Raw genomic sequence first — 16,703 nt, 5'->3', positions numbered from 1 at the left:
CAAAGGAAACCCAATGAACCCACAAAACCAACAATAAATTTGTATTTTTGCAGCCTGATGGGGAAAAGAGAAGATTTTTTTTTTGGAGGTTCCTCAAGTCATGAACACTGAATTGAGCAGAACTGGAGACATCCAGCACATTCCCTGCTTGTTTCCCACTGGGAAAAGGGAATTTTTCTCCACATTTCTCCCTAAAGGACAGGGACAGGAGCAGCTCCATCCCCTGGGGCACCCAGAATCCCAGGGAAAAGCAGGAATGCTGGGCTGGAGGCAGGAGCTGCAGCTGATGGGAGATAAAATGGGATTTACTGGCTCAAATAAAGGTGCCAAAAGCAGGGGGTGATTTATTTATCCCACTGGGAAAACTGGATTCTCCATCATAAAAGGTTCCCCTTATAGCAGGGGGTGTTAAAGCTGCAACCCCAACTTGGATGGGCTGGAAAATTCAGGAATCCATGGAAAACCAAGCAGGGAGCAGCAAACAAAGCATCCCTCCCTTCCACTGGCTGGGGATGAAACCAGGGTGGGTTTTTGGAAATAAATGCCAAATTCCCAATTAATCCCAGTGAAACCAGGGTGGGTTTTTGGAAATAAATGCCAAATTCCCAATTAATCCCAGTGAAACCAGGGTGGGTTATTGGAAATAAATGTCAAATTCCCAATTAATCCTGGTGGAACCAGGGTGGGTTATTGGAAATAAATGCCAAATTCCCAATTAGTCATGGTGAAATCAGAGTGGGCTTTTTGGAAATTATTAAAAGATAAATGCCCAGTTAATCCTGGTGAAATCAGAATTATGAATAATTAGTACAATGTTTTGTAGATTATTAAGAGCAAAATTTCCAATCAATCCTGATGAAATCAGGGTGATTTTTTTGTGAAGTATTAGAAGTCAAATTCCCAATTAATCCAGGTGAAACCAGGGTGGATTTTTGGTAAATAAATAGCCCAAATCCCAATTAATCTTGATTAAATCAGGGTGGTTTTTTGTAAATTTTGTAAATTATTAAAATCTAAATGCTCAATTAATACTGATGAAACTAGGGTGGGTTTTCATCAACTTTTAAGAGCCAAATTCCCAATTAATCCTGGTGAAATTAGGGTGGGTTTTGTGTATTATTAACAACCAAATTCCCAACTAATCCTGGTGAAATCAGGGTGGACTTTTTGTAAATTTTAAAAATTACTATTAAAATCTAAATGCCAAATTAATCCTGCTGAAATCAGAGTGGGTTTTTGTGAATTATTAAGAAGCAAATTCCCAATTAATCCTGATGAAATCAGGGTGGGTTTTTTGTAAACAAATAGTCAAATTCCCAATGAATCCTGATGAAATCAGGGTGGGTTTTTGTGAATTATTAAGAACCAAATGCCCAATTAATCCTGGTGAAACCAGGGTGGATTTTTGTGAATAAATAGTCAAATTCCCAGTGAATCCTGCTGAAACCAGGGTGGTTTTTGTGAATTATTAAAAACCGAATTCCCAATGAATCCTGGTGAAACCAGGGTGGGTTTTTGTGAATTATTAAGAACCAAATTCCCAATTAATCCTGGTGAAACCAGGGTGGGTTTTTGTGAATTATTAAGAACCAAATTCTCAATTAATCCTGATGAAATCAGGGTGGGTTTTTTGTAAACAAATAGTCAAATTCCCAATGAATCCTGATGAAATCAGGGTGGGTTTTTGTGAATTATTAAGAACCAAATGCCCAATTAATCCTGGTGAAACCAGGGTGGATTTTTGTGAATAAATAGTCAAATTCCCAGTGAATCCTGCTGAAACCAGGGTGGTTTTTGTGAATTATTAAAAACCGAATTCCCAATGAATCCTGGTGAAACCAGGGTGGGTTTTTGTGAATTATTAAGAACCAAATTCTCAATTAATCCTGGTGAAATCAGGGTGGGTTTTTGTGAATTATTAAAACCCAAATTCCCAGTGAATCCTGGTGAAACCAGGGTGGGTTTTTGTGAATTATTAAAACCCAAATTCCCAGTGAATCCTGGTGAAACCAGGGTGGGTTTTTGTGAATTATTAAGAACCAAATTCTCAATTAATCCTGGTGAAATCAGGGTGGGTTTTTGTGAATTATTAAGAACCAAATTCTCAATTAATCCTGGTGGAACCAGGGTGGGTTTTTGTGAATAAATAGTCAAATTCCCAATGAATCCTGGTGGAACCAGGGTGGTTTTTGTGCATTACTGAGAGCCCAGGGAGGAGCTTTAGCAAATCCCCTTTTCAGGGAGGCTCTAATGGGGCAGCACAGGCACTGCAGCTCCTTATGAACTGGTGACACTCTATCAATGCTGAATCAATTGGTGGCATTTACCCTGAGTGACAGAAAAGAAATAAATATTTATATCACATCACCTCTATCAATGAGGCCGGGCAGAAAGCTATTTCTAACCTGTCAATATTTGATTATCTTGAAGAATCACGTCCCCTTCTTTTAATGATTAATATGAATTCCTTATTAAAGCTAAATGGAAACTACTGGGGGAATATCATTAGGGAGGCCTCAAAGCACAAACTGCCAAAAAATAATCAAAAATAATGACCAGGCCACACTTAAGTAATGGTTAAGTGTGACTTAATCCCCCCAAAATGAACAAAAGTTGAAGTTTCACCCAGCAACCCATCACCAAAATTCTGCAGAACACAAATGAAATAATTTCCTCTCAACAAAAAACAAATCAACTCCCATCAGGCTGACTAAAAAGTAGTATTAAAACTGAATTATTTATTTATTTTTAGTGGGTTTCAGTAACATTTTTAATATCAGAAGAAGAGGTTTTGAATCCTTGTTTTTTTTAACTGGATTTAAGTATAAAACTTCATTCTTATTTTCTTTTTAGTGGGTTTTAAGTAGCAATTCCAAAATCATAAGTAGTACCTAATTTTAAATTTTTTTTGTGAGTTTAACTTACATTTTCCATATAGTAAGAAGAGGCACTTAATCCTTATTTTCCTCTATTTTCAGTGGGATTAATTAACATTTTTAATATCATAAGAAGAGGCACTTAATCCTTATTTTCTTTTTTTTTTTTTCCAGTGAGTTTAAGCAACATTTTTAGTACCACAAGAAGAAGTTTGGTTTTAAAATTCGAAACCCCAGGGAAGCAATCTGTGAATCTCTTGCAGGGCACCCCAACCCCTTGTTCTCTGTAGTTTAGAACAAATAAAATGCCAAATTCAGCCAACCACAGAGAGATTTTACTCCCATTCTGGGGTTTTACTCGAAAATAAATCAGTAACATCAGAGAGAGCACCACCTTGATTTACAAGTTCAGCCACCTGCTGCTGCTGCTACTCCAGAATCTCAAGGCAGCAAGGGAAATACATTACTTACCTGGGAATTCTGAAATATTAAAAAAAAATTTAAAATTAACAGGAATACAATGATAACTAATATAAAATTATGTAATATAAAAATAGTTTTTTAAAATATCAGGAATTTGAGAATACTGATCTCAGCCTAAAATCCCCATTTCCAGCTGTATCCAGGGACTCAGCAGCGCTGGGCTCATGTTTTGGATGGGAAAAAAATCTCATTTTTGGAGGGGGAAAAAAAATCTCATTTTTGGAGGGGGAAAAAAAATCTCATTTATGGCAAGTAAAAAAAAAATCTCATTTTTTCCCCTGAAAATAGCCCAGGTGAGGCTGAACCCTTGCCCTGCTGCCAGGCCCAGCCCCTGATTCATGAAATGCCACCAAGGCCCGGGGAGGTCACGGTGTGACACTGAATAGGCACCTGAGATAATGAAGATTTCAGGCTGCCAAGGCAGAGGGGAAGTGAGGAGCAGTTAAGAAAATCAATGAGAGTCTTTTATTTGCAGTGACACAGATGTCTCAGTCAATAGAGCCTAACAGGCAGCCCCGTGGACAGGTGCCTCCCTCCAAGGCTGCCAAACCTGGCACAAATATATCTGTATATTAAAATAGATTTATTTGGGTTTATAAATATACAATAAATGTAAAATAAATATATTTAATATATTTTTGTTTTTTATTTTATTTATATATATATAATATTTATATAATATATAATACATAAATAGAATATAAATAATATATATTCTATTTTTTATATATTATATATATTCATATAATATATAAATAGTATATATAATGTGTATTGTTTTAATATATTTTATATTTGGTTTTATAAATATAAAATAAATATAAAACATATATTTTATAATTTTATTAATTTATATAATACATTTATATATTAATATATATAATGTAATAAAGTTTATATTTTATTATATATATTATATATTTCTATATATTTCACTATTATATATATCATATATTTCAATGTATTTTTATATTTTGAATCTATATTTTTATGTTTATTTATATGAATATATAATGAATGCAGATAACATATTTTTAACATATTTATTTTTATACTTTATATTTATTTATCTATAAAATATATTTATATATTCAAATATATTTAGGTGGCTGCTTGAGAATTGTGGATTCCCCATCCCTGGGAGGGTCCAAGGATGGGCCTGGAGCTCCCTGGGGCAGAGGATTTTCAGTTTGGGCTCTGAGATCCCTCCCAGCCCAAAACCACAACCCTGAGGTGATTCCAGAGAGGCTCCCTGCAAGAACCTGACAAATAGTTCAGCATCTCCTGCCCTAAAACCCACTAAGGTCATTTTTTGCAAATAAATAAAACCTTATAAAATAAAATTTATTTTACAGTAAACTGTAAAATCCGGCTTTGCTGCTATTCCAACTAAACTAACAGCTAGCCTGTGGAGCTCCCATGAGAAATGAACTCCAAGAGTGAAAATCAGTTTACATAACAACCTATTCTTGTGAAAAAACCTGCAAAAACAAGAATTTTATCCCAAAAGAATCTGTAATGGAAATATGTAAACTACCCAGAAATAGAGACATTTAATAAACACACACACTGGCAATGAGATGAATGAATTTCAGCAGATTGTTAATCAATCCATGCACAGTACCTTCTAATTTTCCTGTAAATATGAACTTCATTCTTTATTACATATTCCTACAAATATAAACTTCATTCTTTATTACACCCTTTTAACCAAACCACACACCTATAATCTTAATTTTATCAATTAATTTTGGAAGCTTTCTGCACGCTCTCAGATCAAATGCAGGGTTCTCTTCAGGGTCAGAGTTTGTCAGTGCAAAAAGTGGAAAATTCCCACTAACCAGGGTCCTAACAATACACTAAGTAAATAAAAAATAACTATTCTAGACAAAAAACCAAGTGTTTCATCCCATTTCCATGTCTGATTGAGGCTGACAAGTGAGCAGCTCCCTCAAGTTACCCAACACTGACTGAGGGGCCTCCATCCATCTGCAGCTAAAGCTGATTTTGAGAATTTACTGGCACAAATTTCTGTGCCAATAAAAGCAAATCAGGACCCTGAACGCTCCCATGACCCCCAATTTTGGGTTAAAAAAATCACATTTCAGCTGCAGGAGCTGGGAGCTCCACCCGGGGACCAGGTGTGCCCCAGCCAAAGCACCCACCTGGCCATTGGCAAGGATCTTCTTCAGCTCTGCAGAGGACTTCTTCAAGCTGGAAAAGGAAAAAAAAAAAAAAACAAACAAACAAATTAAAGCAATTATTTTTATCAGACAAATCGAGCAACAAGAGGAGTTTGTGGCTCCATATTCTGAGATTAAACTTGAAGGGGAAGGTGTGGTGAGAGCAGCCAGCACTGCAGGCAGCAGCAATGAACAGTTTAAAAAATAATAATAATTAAAAAAAAAAAAATTTATGTGTTTTCCACCTTACAGCTGGTTTAGACACCTGACTGCACAACCTGCTGGGACACAAGCTATTGCTCACCAGCTCTAAGAGGGAAATTTGAAATAAATTTGGGTGTTTGACCCCAGCTCTCAAAGCACGTGGCTGGCACCCAGTTTTGCAGTGCCAATCTGGTTTTTGAGCTCCCCAAGGCAGGATTCCAGGGATTCCTGTGCATCTCAGCTCCAGGCTCTGCTGCCAGGGATGTCACCCCCTCCTCCAGGGACCCCAGGCTGGGGCAGAATTCCTGATTTGGGACCTCAGACCGTGCCCAAATCCCTGAGGGGAGCCCATCCCAGGGCAGCCTGCTGAACCCTTGGATTTTCCAGGGGAATCCATCCCCAAATAAACAAAAAACAAAACAAAACTCACACTATTGTAATCCCTTAGAATTCACCCCCAAACCAACAAAACAAAACTCATTTCTTCCCTTTGCTTTTGCAGGAGAATCCATCCCAAAACCAACACAACAAAACTCACTTGAATTTCTTCCCTTGGCTTTTCCAAACCAATACAACAAAACTCCTATTAATTTAATCCCTTTCCTTTTCCAGGAGAATCCACCCCCAAATCAAGAAAACAAAACTCACTTTGATTTCCTCCATGAGAACCTCACCAAGCCCCACTTCTCAGCTTGGTGAGTTAAAGGGTGAAACCTTTAATGCCCTCAAACTCCTCCAAAATCTCACAACCCAAACTCCTCCAAAATCTCCCAAAATCCTGGTTTTTCCCCTCCTTTCCTGACAAACTCTGCTCCTTGGAGCTTCAGCACAACAAACTGCCAGGGCAGCAACGTCTGCAAAACTTCATCTCAAAGGGACATTCTGCTCTTATTACTGAAGTTAAAAAAAAAAAAAAAAAAAAGAAAAAAGTACAAAATAATATATTCTTGAAAGGGCTGTGCACGTGTCTTGATCACAGATCATTATTAACAGGAACAGTGAAAACACAGATTTCATATTTGGTGGCTTTGTTCTTTAATAGGCCTCTTGTTCCCACGACTGCTTTAAAGAAAAATTAAGTTTTCCAAGGAAACATAAGTTGATCTTGTCATCTTTCATGACTAACAATTTGTGAACATGAAACAAAGAGAGACTTTCAATTACTTCAAAAACAAAACTCCTGGTGCAGAGGGTTTTGGAAAAGGAATGGCAATTAACCACCAGATAAGGTGACAAGAATCTTCTAGAAGCTTCATTTTCAATGCACTTGAAGAACAAGCTCAAAGTACAGGAGGAACTGAAAGGAAGCAGCAGCAGTGACAGAAAAATCAGCTTTATTTAGCTCAGCCTGGGGGGACTGCAGAGCACACAGATATTCTGATTTATTCTCTTTCCATTTCAGAGTTTTGGGATGGGGTCGAATGCTCCCCCAGGGATGGGGCAAACTTTGCCAGGGTGGGATTTTTTTAAATCTCCACAATGACAGAGCCACCAAAGGGAGCAGCAAACTGGGATTACTGGGTTTGGATGGGGTTTTCAGCAGGGAAAAACCCCAGCCCTGCAGCTGGAATCTCCCACAGTGAAAATCGGATTTGTGGGACTGCCCCAGCCTCAGGACAGGCCCCCAAAATTCACCAAATTCCAAACGTGCCCAAAGCACCACAAAAGTGCCCCTCTGACCACATTCATCTGTGGTAATTCACCTTTTTAATCTCCAAAACATTCCTTTTTCCTTCCTTTTTCCCAGGGAGAAAAGGGAGCAGGATGCTGATGCACAGATAAATGGAATATTGTGTGCTTGTTAGAATAATAGAATAATTTAGGCTGAAAGGAGCCCCCAGAGAATTCTATTCCCATGGCTCAGTTATGCTCTTGTAGGAAGATGGAGCCAGACACTCCTTATTTCTTTTTAAGGATACAGAAAGGTTTTTTTGTAGGTTTTTACCATCAGTATTATGACTTCCTGTAACAATTCATGTAATAAAAAGGAGTTTATCCTCCAGCATTTGTAAAACAAATAAAAAAAAAAATAGAATGAGTTCTCTTGCATTTTAAGACCTCAATATGAGTTTTCAAATTAGGCCTGGAATGTAAAAAGCAAGATAAGGGGGATGGACCCCAAAACTTGGCTGGAACTGTAGGAAACAGGCACTTAAACTGAAAGGATTTTTAAAAAAATCCTACCCCACCCTAACAAATCTACATAAGTTTATTATTTGGGTTATTTATGGGTACAAACCTATGAGTGGGAATCAAACTTTCAAATCAATGAGTCCTGGAGTGAACAAGCAACAAAGAGCTGAGCACAGACCTGGCACTGGGGCAGCCCAAGGAGCTGGGCCCCAATTGCACCTCAGGGCTTTCTAAGCTTAGAGCCACCTGAAACACCAGCAAATCCTCCTTTCTTCCTGAAACACCCACCAAACCCCAATTTCTCCAGGAGCAAACCCTCATTTCCTCTTGAAACACCCACCAAACCCCAATTTCTCCAGCAGCAAACCCCAATTTTTCCTGAAACACCCATCAAACCCCAATTTCCCCACCAGCTAACCCTTGTCTCCTCCTGAAACACCCAACAAACCCTAATTTCTTTCTGAAGAAATCAGCAATCTCCCATTTCTCCAGCAGCAAACCCCAATTTCTCCTGAAACACCCAGAAAACCCTGATTTTTCCAGCAGTAAACCCTGATTTCTCCCTGAAACACCAATCAAACCCCAATTTCTCCACCATCAAACCCTAATTTCTCCCTGAAACACCCAACAAACCCCAATTTCTCCACCATCAAACCCCGATTTCTCCCTGAAACACCCAACAAACCCCAATTTCTCCACCATCAAACCCCAATTTCTCCCTGAAACACCCAACAAACCCCAATTTCTCCACCATCAAACCCCAATTTCTCCCTGAAACACCCAACAAACCCCAATTTCTCCACCATCAAACCCTAATTTCTCCCAGAAACACCCATCATACCCCAATTTCTCCCTGAAACACACATCAAACCCCAATTTCTCCACCATCAAACCCCAATTTCTCCCTGAAACACCCATCAAACCCTAATTTCTCCACCAGCTAACCCTTACTTCCTCCTGAAACACCCACCACACCCCAATTTCTCCCTGAAACACCCCCCCAAACCCCAATTTCCCCATCACCCCTCACTTCCCCAGCACAAACCCACGGGGAGCATCCCCACCAATGCCAACCCAGCATCACCCACGGGAATCCCACCCAACCCCACAGAACCAACGGGGCGTGGGGCTCTGCTCTGGGCCCCAAACAAAGGGAATTAAGGGGGGGAAGAAGGGAAGGAGGGAAAAGGAAAAAAGGAAAGGTCCTCACCTGTTGCTGGGCAGGGCCTCGGAGGCGCCGCTGCCGGCCCCCGCCCGCGTGTTCACCTGCAGGAGAGAGGGAGAGGGGAGCCTGAGCTCAGCCCTGCTCAGGGACACCCTGCTAATTAACCTGTAATTTGCCACGGAGCCCTCATCAGCCTGGCAAGGTTAATGAGCTGCTTGCCAGGCACGCTGCTGGCTGAGGGGGGGGATGTAGGTTAGCGGGCTGCGCCGTTCCGCTAAGGATGCGCCAGGAAGGGGGAGGAATTCAGGATTTGTTCTCTTTTTAAACACTCAAAAAATCACTTAATGCGCTCATAGGCTCCTCCACGTGATTGTAGGAGCAATAAGGAATTAAAAATCTAAAATAATCCCACTGTGGTGCCTTCCCACAATTGGATAAATGACTGAAATCACAGAATGAGGTGGGGGTTTAAAAGCTTTGAAGTAGTGGCAGCCAGCAGTTGATAAATGAACTACTAAAATTTAAGAACATGATTAGCAGAGGTTAAAAACAAAAAGGCAAACCCATTTTGAATAAAAGCACATCTATAAATATAGACATATAAATATAGATATCACAGCCAGCATTTTGCAGATGAATCCTTCTCCCACCCTTACCAAAAAAAAAAAAAAAAAAGAATTAAAAAAAAAATCTGCTTGTCAGAGCTCAAGAAAGTGCAGTTTTATTTGACATTTCAATAAGTGGAACACAGCATTACAAATCCATCTAACTTTCCTGAAACAATTATTGAAATTCGTACCTTGAGGCCATGTATGTTCCGTTTCCCAGGAGGTTTGCAGGCTGAAACAGTAATTGACTAAATTGTAGAACACATCAGGGCCATTTACAAATTTGCTCAAAATGAATCTTTTCAAAAGAAATGAGGGTGACACCAAAATTAGCAGAGAGAAATGATTGAAAAGTGCCTGGCGAGACCCAGAGTGGGAATTACAGCCCAGGATTTTTAACTTGCAGGAGTGAGCATTTATAAATGCTGAGAGCTTCCTGACACCGTGCCATGGAAATTCTCATTTCTGTCAAAACACAGCACAAACCAGAGAACCCTTGGAAATTCTCATTTCTGTTCAAAACACACCACAACCCAGAGAACCCTTGGCTCAAATGAGGGGATTTTTTTGGTAATTCAGGTTGCAACCTTGTGGTGCTGTGTTTTCACACGCTGGGGTGTTTTTTTTTCCATGGAATTTCACAGGGATATTTGCAATCTAATATTGGGATTTTTAGGGAATTGGCCGCGTCAGGAATTGGCCATTTTGGGAGAGGCACTTTGGGGGAAAATGGGGAAGAAACGGGGAAGAAATGTGGGGGGGAAATGGGCAAGAAATGGGGGAAACAACATGGGAAAAACAAACCTGGGGAAAAACAAACCTGGGGAAAAACCTGGCAGGGGCAACAGCAGAGAGCCTCCAAAATGTAAATATTGAATAAATAAAAGGTAAATATGGGGGAAATCATAGAGGAAACATGGGGGGAAACCAAACAGGGGAGAAACCATGGCAGGAGTAAGAGCAGTGAGCCTCTCTGGTAAATACTGAGAAAATAAAAGGTAAATACCAAATAAATAAAAAGTAAATATGGAGAAAAAACATGGGGGAAACATGGGAAAAAAACCTAGGAGAAAACCCAAACCAAAGGCAACAGCAGAGCCCCAAAAGGTAAATATTGAATAAATCAAAGGTAAATATGGGGGAAATGTGGGGGAAAAATCTGGGGGAAACCAAAGAGGGGAGAAACCACGGCAGGGGTAACAGCAGTGAGTCTCTCTGGCAAATACTGAATAAATAAAGGGTAAATAGTGAATAAATAAGAGCTAAATACTGAATAAATGCCACTGAAGTGTCACTTTTTGGGGACAGAGCTCCAAAGGTGGCACTGGATGGTGGCTGGGCTCAGAGGGATGAGCTGCAGGAGGAGGAGGAGGAGGAGGAGGAGGAGGAGGAGGAAGCCTTTTCCTGAGCTGCCTCCAGGGAACATTCCCAGCTCTCCAGCCAGGGAGGAGCTTTTGGAAGGCCCAGAGCTGCCTGTCCCAGCCCCAGAGCCCTGCAAGGCTCCATTACAGGGGCTGGCACAAATCTGAGTTTTTTCCTCTCCTGTTTCTGCCAGCAGCAGCAGAACAATTCGTGAGGCAGGAGGACACAGGTGATGGTTACTGAACACAGCACTGGGGGCCACGTGCCTTCCAACAACGTCCAAAATTACCACGTGCATCCAAAGAGGGGAAAAAAAGCACACATTAAAAAAATACCAGCCCAAAAATATAAATTATAAATGCATATAAGCCCATCCTGGTTTGCCAATAGATTAAAATTGACATTTTGAACAAGATATTCAATCAATAATGATTTTTAGGGTGTGTATCTGGTTGCTGTGTTCACCTTGCATTCCACAAACAGGATGTAAATAACATGGGTAAAAGACAGAGATAAATAGATATAAATATATACAAATACATATTAAAAATCTAAGTAGATATACAAAAATATACATATATCAAAATATATCTCTATATATTTCTATTTCCATCTACATATATGTTTAAAATACAAAGATACATAAAAATATATAAATACATAAATATACTAAAAATACGTAGATGTGCAAAAATGTAGATATATATAAACATATGTAGATATATAAAAACATTGATTTTTACATATCTATAAATAAATATAGCCATCTAAAAATATCTTTATACAGATAAATATAGAAAAAGAGATATAAATATATATTATAGATATTATATATCTATATATATAAAACATATACAGATATATATGTGTGCACATATTTTTATATGTACACCACATATACAGATGTTTATTTTTAATATAAAATCCCCCGCTGCCTCTTACTACCTAACCAGCAATAATAAACCTATTAAAAATAGAGAAAGTACCAATTTTTTTTCCTCTTGAAGATCTTTTTATTATGAATAAATAAAGCACAGCCCAGGTAACACAGGTTGGCACGTGGAAATGTGCTCCTGGCAGGATTTTTATGGAATACAGGAGTTTTTGGGAGCAGGAACTGAGGCTCCCTCAGAAGTCAGAGAGGCAGAAAAGGAAAAGAACTCAAAGGATTTGCAAAGGAATCCCTTGAAAGGGAAGAAGTGGAAATTAGAGGCAGAAAAGCTGCAGGTGCTGCTGGGGCTTTCAAGTGGGGCTAAAAGGGCACAGGAGAAAAGGGCTGCCAAAATTCAGGATGTTCATTAGAGAGGCAGGACGAGGAGACAAGGAAGGAAAAAAAAATTTAAAAAATGAGCAAGAAAGCAGAAAAAAAAGAGCAGGAGAGCAGATTTTGTGATTTTGTTGGATATTTCAGAGCAGCTGCAGAGCTCAGGGGTAGTTTGGGGAGGTTTGAAGGTTCTAACCCAGGGAAAAAGGGGTTTTAAGGGTGGTTTGGGAAGATGAAACAAAACCTGAGCTCTGGAGCATTTGCAGGGAGTGGGGAGGAGGAAATGCAGCAAAGCCAGGGCTGAGGCAGGGCTGAGGATCTGGAGGGGTCTGAAGCTGGGGCAGAACTGAGACAATTCCCAATTCTGTCCAGAGATCATCCAGGAGACAGCAGCAGGAACAGGAGTTCCCAGGAATGAGCCAAAGGGAGAATTTTAAATCCCAAAATGTGCTTTAAACCCCAGGGTGGGTGACGTGTGAGCAGCTCCTGGCAGCACTCCTGGGACTGGGTGTTTACAGGGAAATGTACAGATTTAAGGAGAATTCCCAGATTTTCCAACCTACTCGGATCATCCAGTTCCTCTGAGCCACAAGAGGAGGATCCAGGGAATCCTCAGAGCTTTTCCAGGGCCCCTAAAGGGCTCCAGGAGAGCTGGGAGGGACTGGGGACAAGGGATGGAGGGACAGGACACGGGGAATGGCTTAAATGGGATAGGGCAGGGCTGGATATTGGGATATTCAGATGGAATTCCCAGAGCAGCTGTGGCTGCCCCTGGATGCCTGGAATGTCCCAGGCCAGGCTGGAGCAGCCTGGGACAGTGGGAGGTGTCCCTGCCATGGGATGGGATGAGATCCATGGGATGGGAATGAAATGGAATCATTAATGTTAGATGGAATGGGATGGGATCCATGGGATGGGAATGGGGATGAAACGGAATCATTAATATTGGATGGGATGGGATCTGTGGGATGGGATGGGATCCATGGGATGGGACTGGACAGGATCCATGGGATGGGATGGGATGGGATCATTAATATTGGTTGGGATGGCATGAAATCCATGGGATGGGATGGGATAGCATCCATGGGATGGGATGGGATCCATGGGATAGGACTGGATAGGATCCATGGGATGGGATTGGACAGGATCCATGGGATTTCAGGTCCTTCCCATCCAAACCATTCCAGGATTCCATGATCCATGCCTGGGAAGGGGCAGGAGATCCCTCCCTCTCTTTGCCAATTTTCTATAAATCCCAATTTCCCCCATTCCCCTCAAACTCCCATCCCCTTTCCAGGGGAGCACAGGGAACCCCAGGAATCCCCCCCAGCCTCTTTGGAGAGCTCGTTAGCAGGGCTTGAGGAGGCTCCTGTTAATTGCCCAATTCAAACTTCAGAGAGTTGTAAGTAATGCAAGTGTGGAATGTTTAATTGGGAGTTTCACAGTATGATTATTTGTGTAATATCTGTTAAGTGAGGGGAGTTTAATTTTTAATTATTTCAATTAATTTATTGCTGGGAGATTTACTTGGAGAATTTCAGCCTTCTCAGTTCCATCAATTAAGAGGCAGAGATTCAGAGCCTGGCCACTGAGAGCTGAATGAATTATGTAATGTTTTTTAAGGAGGCTTTTTTCCAACCATTCCTGGAGCTCAGAGAGAGCATTCCCAAAAAAACCCTCCTGAGCTGCCTGTGGATTTCTGTCAGCTTGGAGATGACCTACTTTTTAACAGCCTCAGTCCACAGAATTGATTACATCTGTCCCTGTCCAGAATTACTGAAGTGCTGGTGAATATTTGGGCAGCACTAAATGCCCAAATTTCAGACAAAATCTTGTCCTGGCTGGAGCTGCTGTGGCTGCAGTGGTGACAGGGACACTCCCCAGCCTGGCAGGCTGATTAATGACATCAAAACAGCTCTAAAAAGCCCAATTTTCATACGTATCCAAGCCTTCAGTTATTCATCTGCTTTGCTTGGAGAGAACCATCACCAACGAGTTCTTTAAATGTACTTAAATATGTACTCTGCAAACCTCGTTAGTCTAATTTACTCCAGGAAATTAGCTGCTTTCTATGCAATAAATGCACTTTTCTCCACACTCCCCACAATAATGAATTCCTCTCTCCAAATAAGGAGGTAAACACGATGCTCTGTGCATTTAAACCTCCCCAAAACGTGCCAGGAGCTGTTCCAGACCAGCCACTTGGGCTGGGGTTGGGATTTGCTCAGCATTACCTCGTGGGTAGATCTGCAGAGGCTCTATCAATTGTCCATTCACTTGCTGCTCCATCACAGTGGAGTAATACTGCAAAAAAAGCCCAAAAAAAGAGATGAGTCAGTAACCCAGGAGTGGTAAAAGCACTTATGGATTGTGTAATTCTGTGTGTTTTCATTTTCTCTGCAAGTGCCACGGTGCAGATCAGCCTTCAGATGGTTCCTGTCCACCTGCAGTGCTCCCACAAAAAGGAATTTTAAAAAAGGGAGCTGGGGGGCCACAGGGATCTGCTGCTGCCTCAGCTGGGAGAGCTGGGGATGCTCCAGGAGGTGAGGAAATGAGATATTTACAGCATGGAATACTGACAGCAAATGCAGCAGCTGGAGGAGCCAGGAAAACCAAACACGGCCACAGAGCCTCGGTGCAAATAAACCCCAAATATCCCCTAAATTACCCCAAAACTGGGCACTTTGAAAACTCCAAGGGAACCCCAAAGTGATCTGGAATTCTGGGCAGTGATGCGGAATCAGCACAGAGGATCCCAAAGCTGAGACCCCAGGAATTCCCTGCAGAATCCTGAGACACTGAGCAGGAGCTGCTGCAGCGATCCAGGGGTGTTTGTTGGTTAAAAAAAACCCTCAGAATGGGCAAAAAGAGCTGGGAAAGAGCTGAGAGCATCAAAACCCAGCAAGATGCTTGGGCTGGGAGAGCTGGGAATGTTTCCCTGGAGAAGGGAAGGATCAGATAATATTCAGATCCTAAAGGAGAGCTGGGAATGTTCTCCTGGAGAAAGGAAGGATCAGGGAATGCTCAGAGATCCTAAAGGAGAGATGGGGAGGGACAGGGGACAGAGGGACAGGACACAGGGAATGGCTTCAGAATGGGAAAGGGAAGGTTTAGATGGATTTTGGGAAGGAATTCCTGGCTGGGCTGGAATTCCCAGAGCAGCTGTGGCTGCCCCTGCAATGTCCAAGGCCAGGCTGGAGCAGCCTGGGGTGCTGGAAGTTCTCCCTGCCCATGGGATGAGCTTTCAGCTTTGGAATTCCCACTTCACCAAGAGAATTCCACGACCCCACACAGGACAGAACCGTTCCTGATCCCTCCCTGGAATAACCAATGGAAATAAACACACCTGAGAGTGGCTCCTGCCCCCCAAAAAACACAACAGAGCGGGAGGGAGAGGGAGGAAAAGCCTCTCCATTACTCACCAGCGATGACAAGTAAATGAAATATCAATCATGTAAGCTGTCAACCTTTTGGGACAGCAATAACTGTTAACAAGTAGTCTGGAAAAATTGTCTGAAAATGACTTGTCCTCCACAGGCCAGCGCTGGAGGTTTCCATGGAAAATTAAGATGCCAGTGGCTATTTGGAACATTGTTCAGGTATTCTTTTTAATGGGAAATTTGCCACTTATTGATCCAGAGCGTGTAGCCCTTGCTTTCAGAGAGCTGCAAGCAACTTTCCAATCAGTGGCTGTCAAAAAAATTACTGCCTTTTTATACAGATACAAGACAACAGCTCCAGAGCAGCTCCACGGCTGTCCTTAATTAACTGCACTGCCCAGCCCTGAAAAAATCCCATTTACACCCCCCAAAATTGGCCTAATCCAAAGCATTTCTGCATCATCTGAGAGAATTCCAGACCTGAATTAAGGTCTTGTCAAATTCATAAAGCAAAGAACCTAGAGGGAAGGTTTGAAATTATTCAAAATATCAAAATAATTCCAAATAAATATTGAAATTACTCCCAATAAGTAGCAAAATGACCCCAAATAAGTAGCAAAATTATCCCAAATATGAAAATTACTCCAAATAAATATGAAAATTACTCCAAATAAATATGAAAATTACTCCAAATAAACATGAAAATTACTCAAAAAAACCCCCCAAAATTACTCCAAAAAAACCCCAAAATTACTCAAAAAAAAATCAAAATTACTCAAAAAAAAACAAAAAACAAAACAAAACAAAAAAAAAGTACTCCAAAAAAAGAAATCAAAAGTACTCCAAAAAAAAAAAAATCAAAATTACCCCAAATATCTTCCCAGTTATAATACATTCCAAAGTCCAATCTCAGGGAATTGGTTTTTTCTCCTTAACTGAAAAAAAATCCACTTTATTTACATTTTAGAGAACACCTGCACCACATCAGAATTCCCTGAAATGCTTTCCCAGCTGGCCAATGCTCCAAATATTTGTTGCAGACCTC

At 40.9% G+C, this 16,703-nt stretch overlaps 1 protein-coding gene across 2 annotated transcripts in view; it reads right to left on the bottom strand.

The window, feature by feature from the left end:
* Positions 1-16,703, bottom strand: part of MAP2K5 (mitogen-activated protein kinase kinase 5) — a 119,355-nt gene that overhangs the window by 91,911 nt on the left and 10,741 nt on the right. For both annotated transcript variants that reach the window (XM_063170010.1, XM_063170009.1), the window contains exons 4-7: positions 14,513-14,582; positions 9,844-9,884; positions 9,090-9,145; positions 5,525-5,573 (exon numbers count right to left, since the gene is read on the bottom strand). In XM_063170010.1, coding sequence (XP_063026080.1) covers positions 5,525-5,573; positions 9,090-9,145; positions 9,844-9,884; positions 14,513-14,582 — 216 coding nt within the window. The remainder of the gene's footprint in view (positions 1-5,524; positions 5,574-9,089; positions 9,146-9,843; positions 9,885-14,512; positions 14,583-16,703) is intronic.

The sequence above is a fragment of the Melospiza melodia genome, chromosome 15 (genome assembly GCF_035770615.1).
Source record: "Melospiza melodia melodia isolate bMelMel2 chromosome 15, bMelMel2.pri, whole genome shotgun sequence".
Taxonomy (NCBI): Eukaryota; Metazoa; Chordata; class Aves; order Passeriformes; family Passerellidae; genus Melospiza; species Melospiza melodia.
The sequence above is the reverse complement of the archived record's forward strand: the minus strand, read 5'-3'. Positions and strand labels throughout refer to the sequence as shown.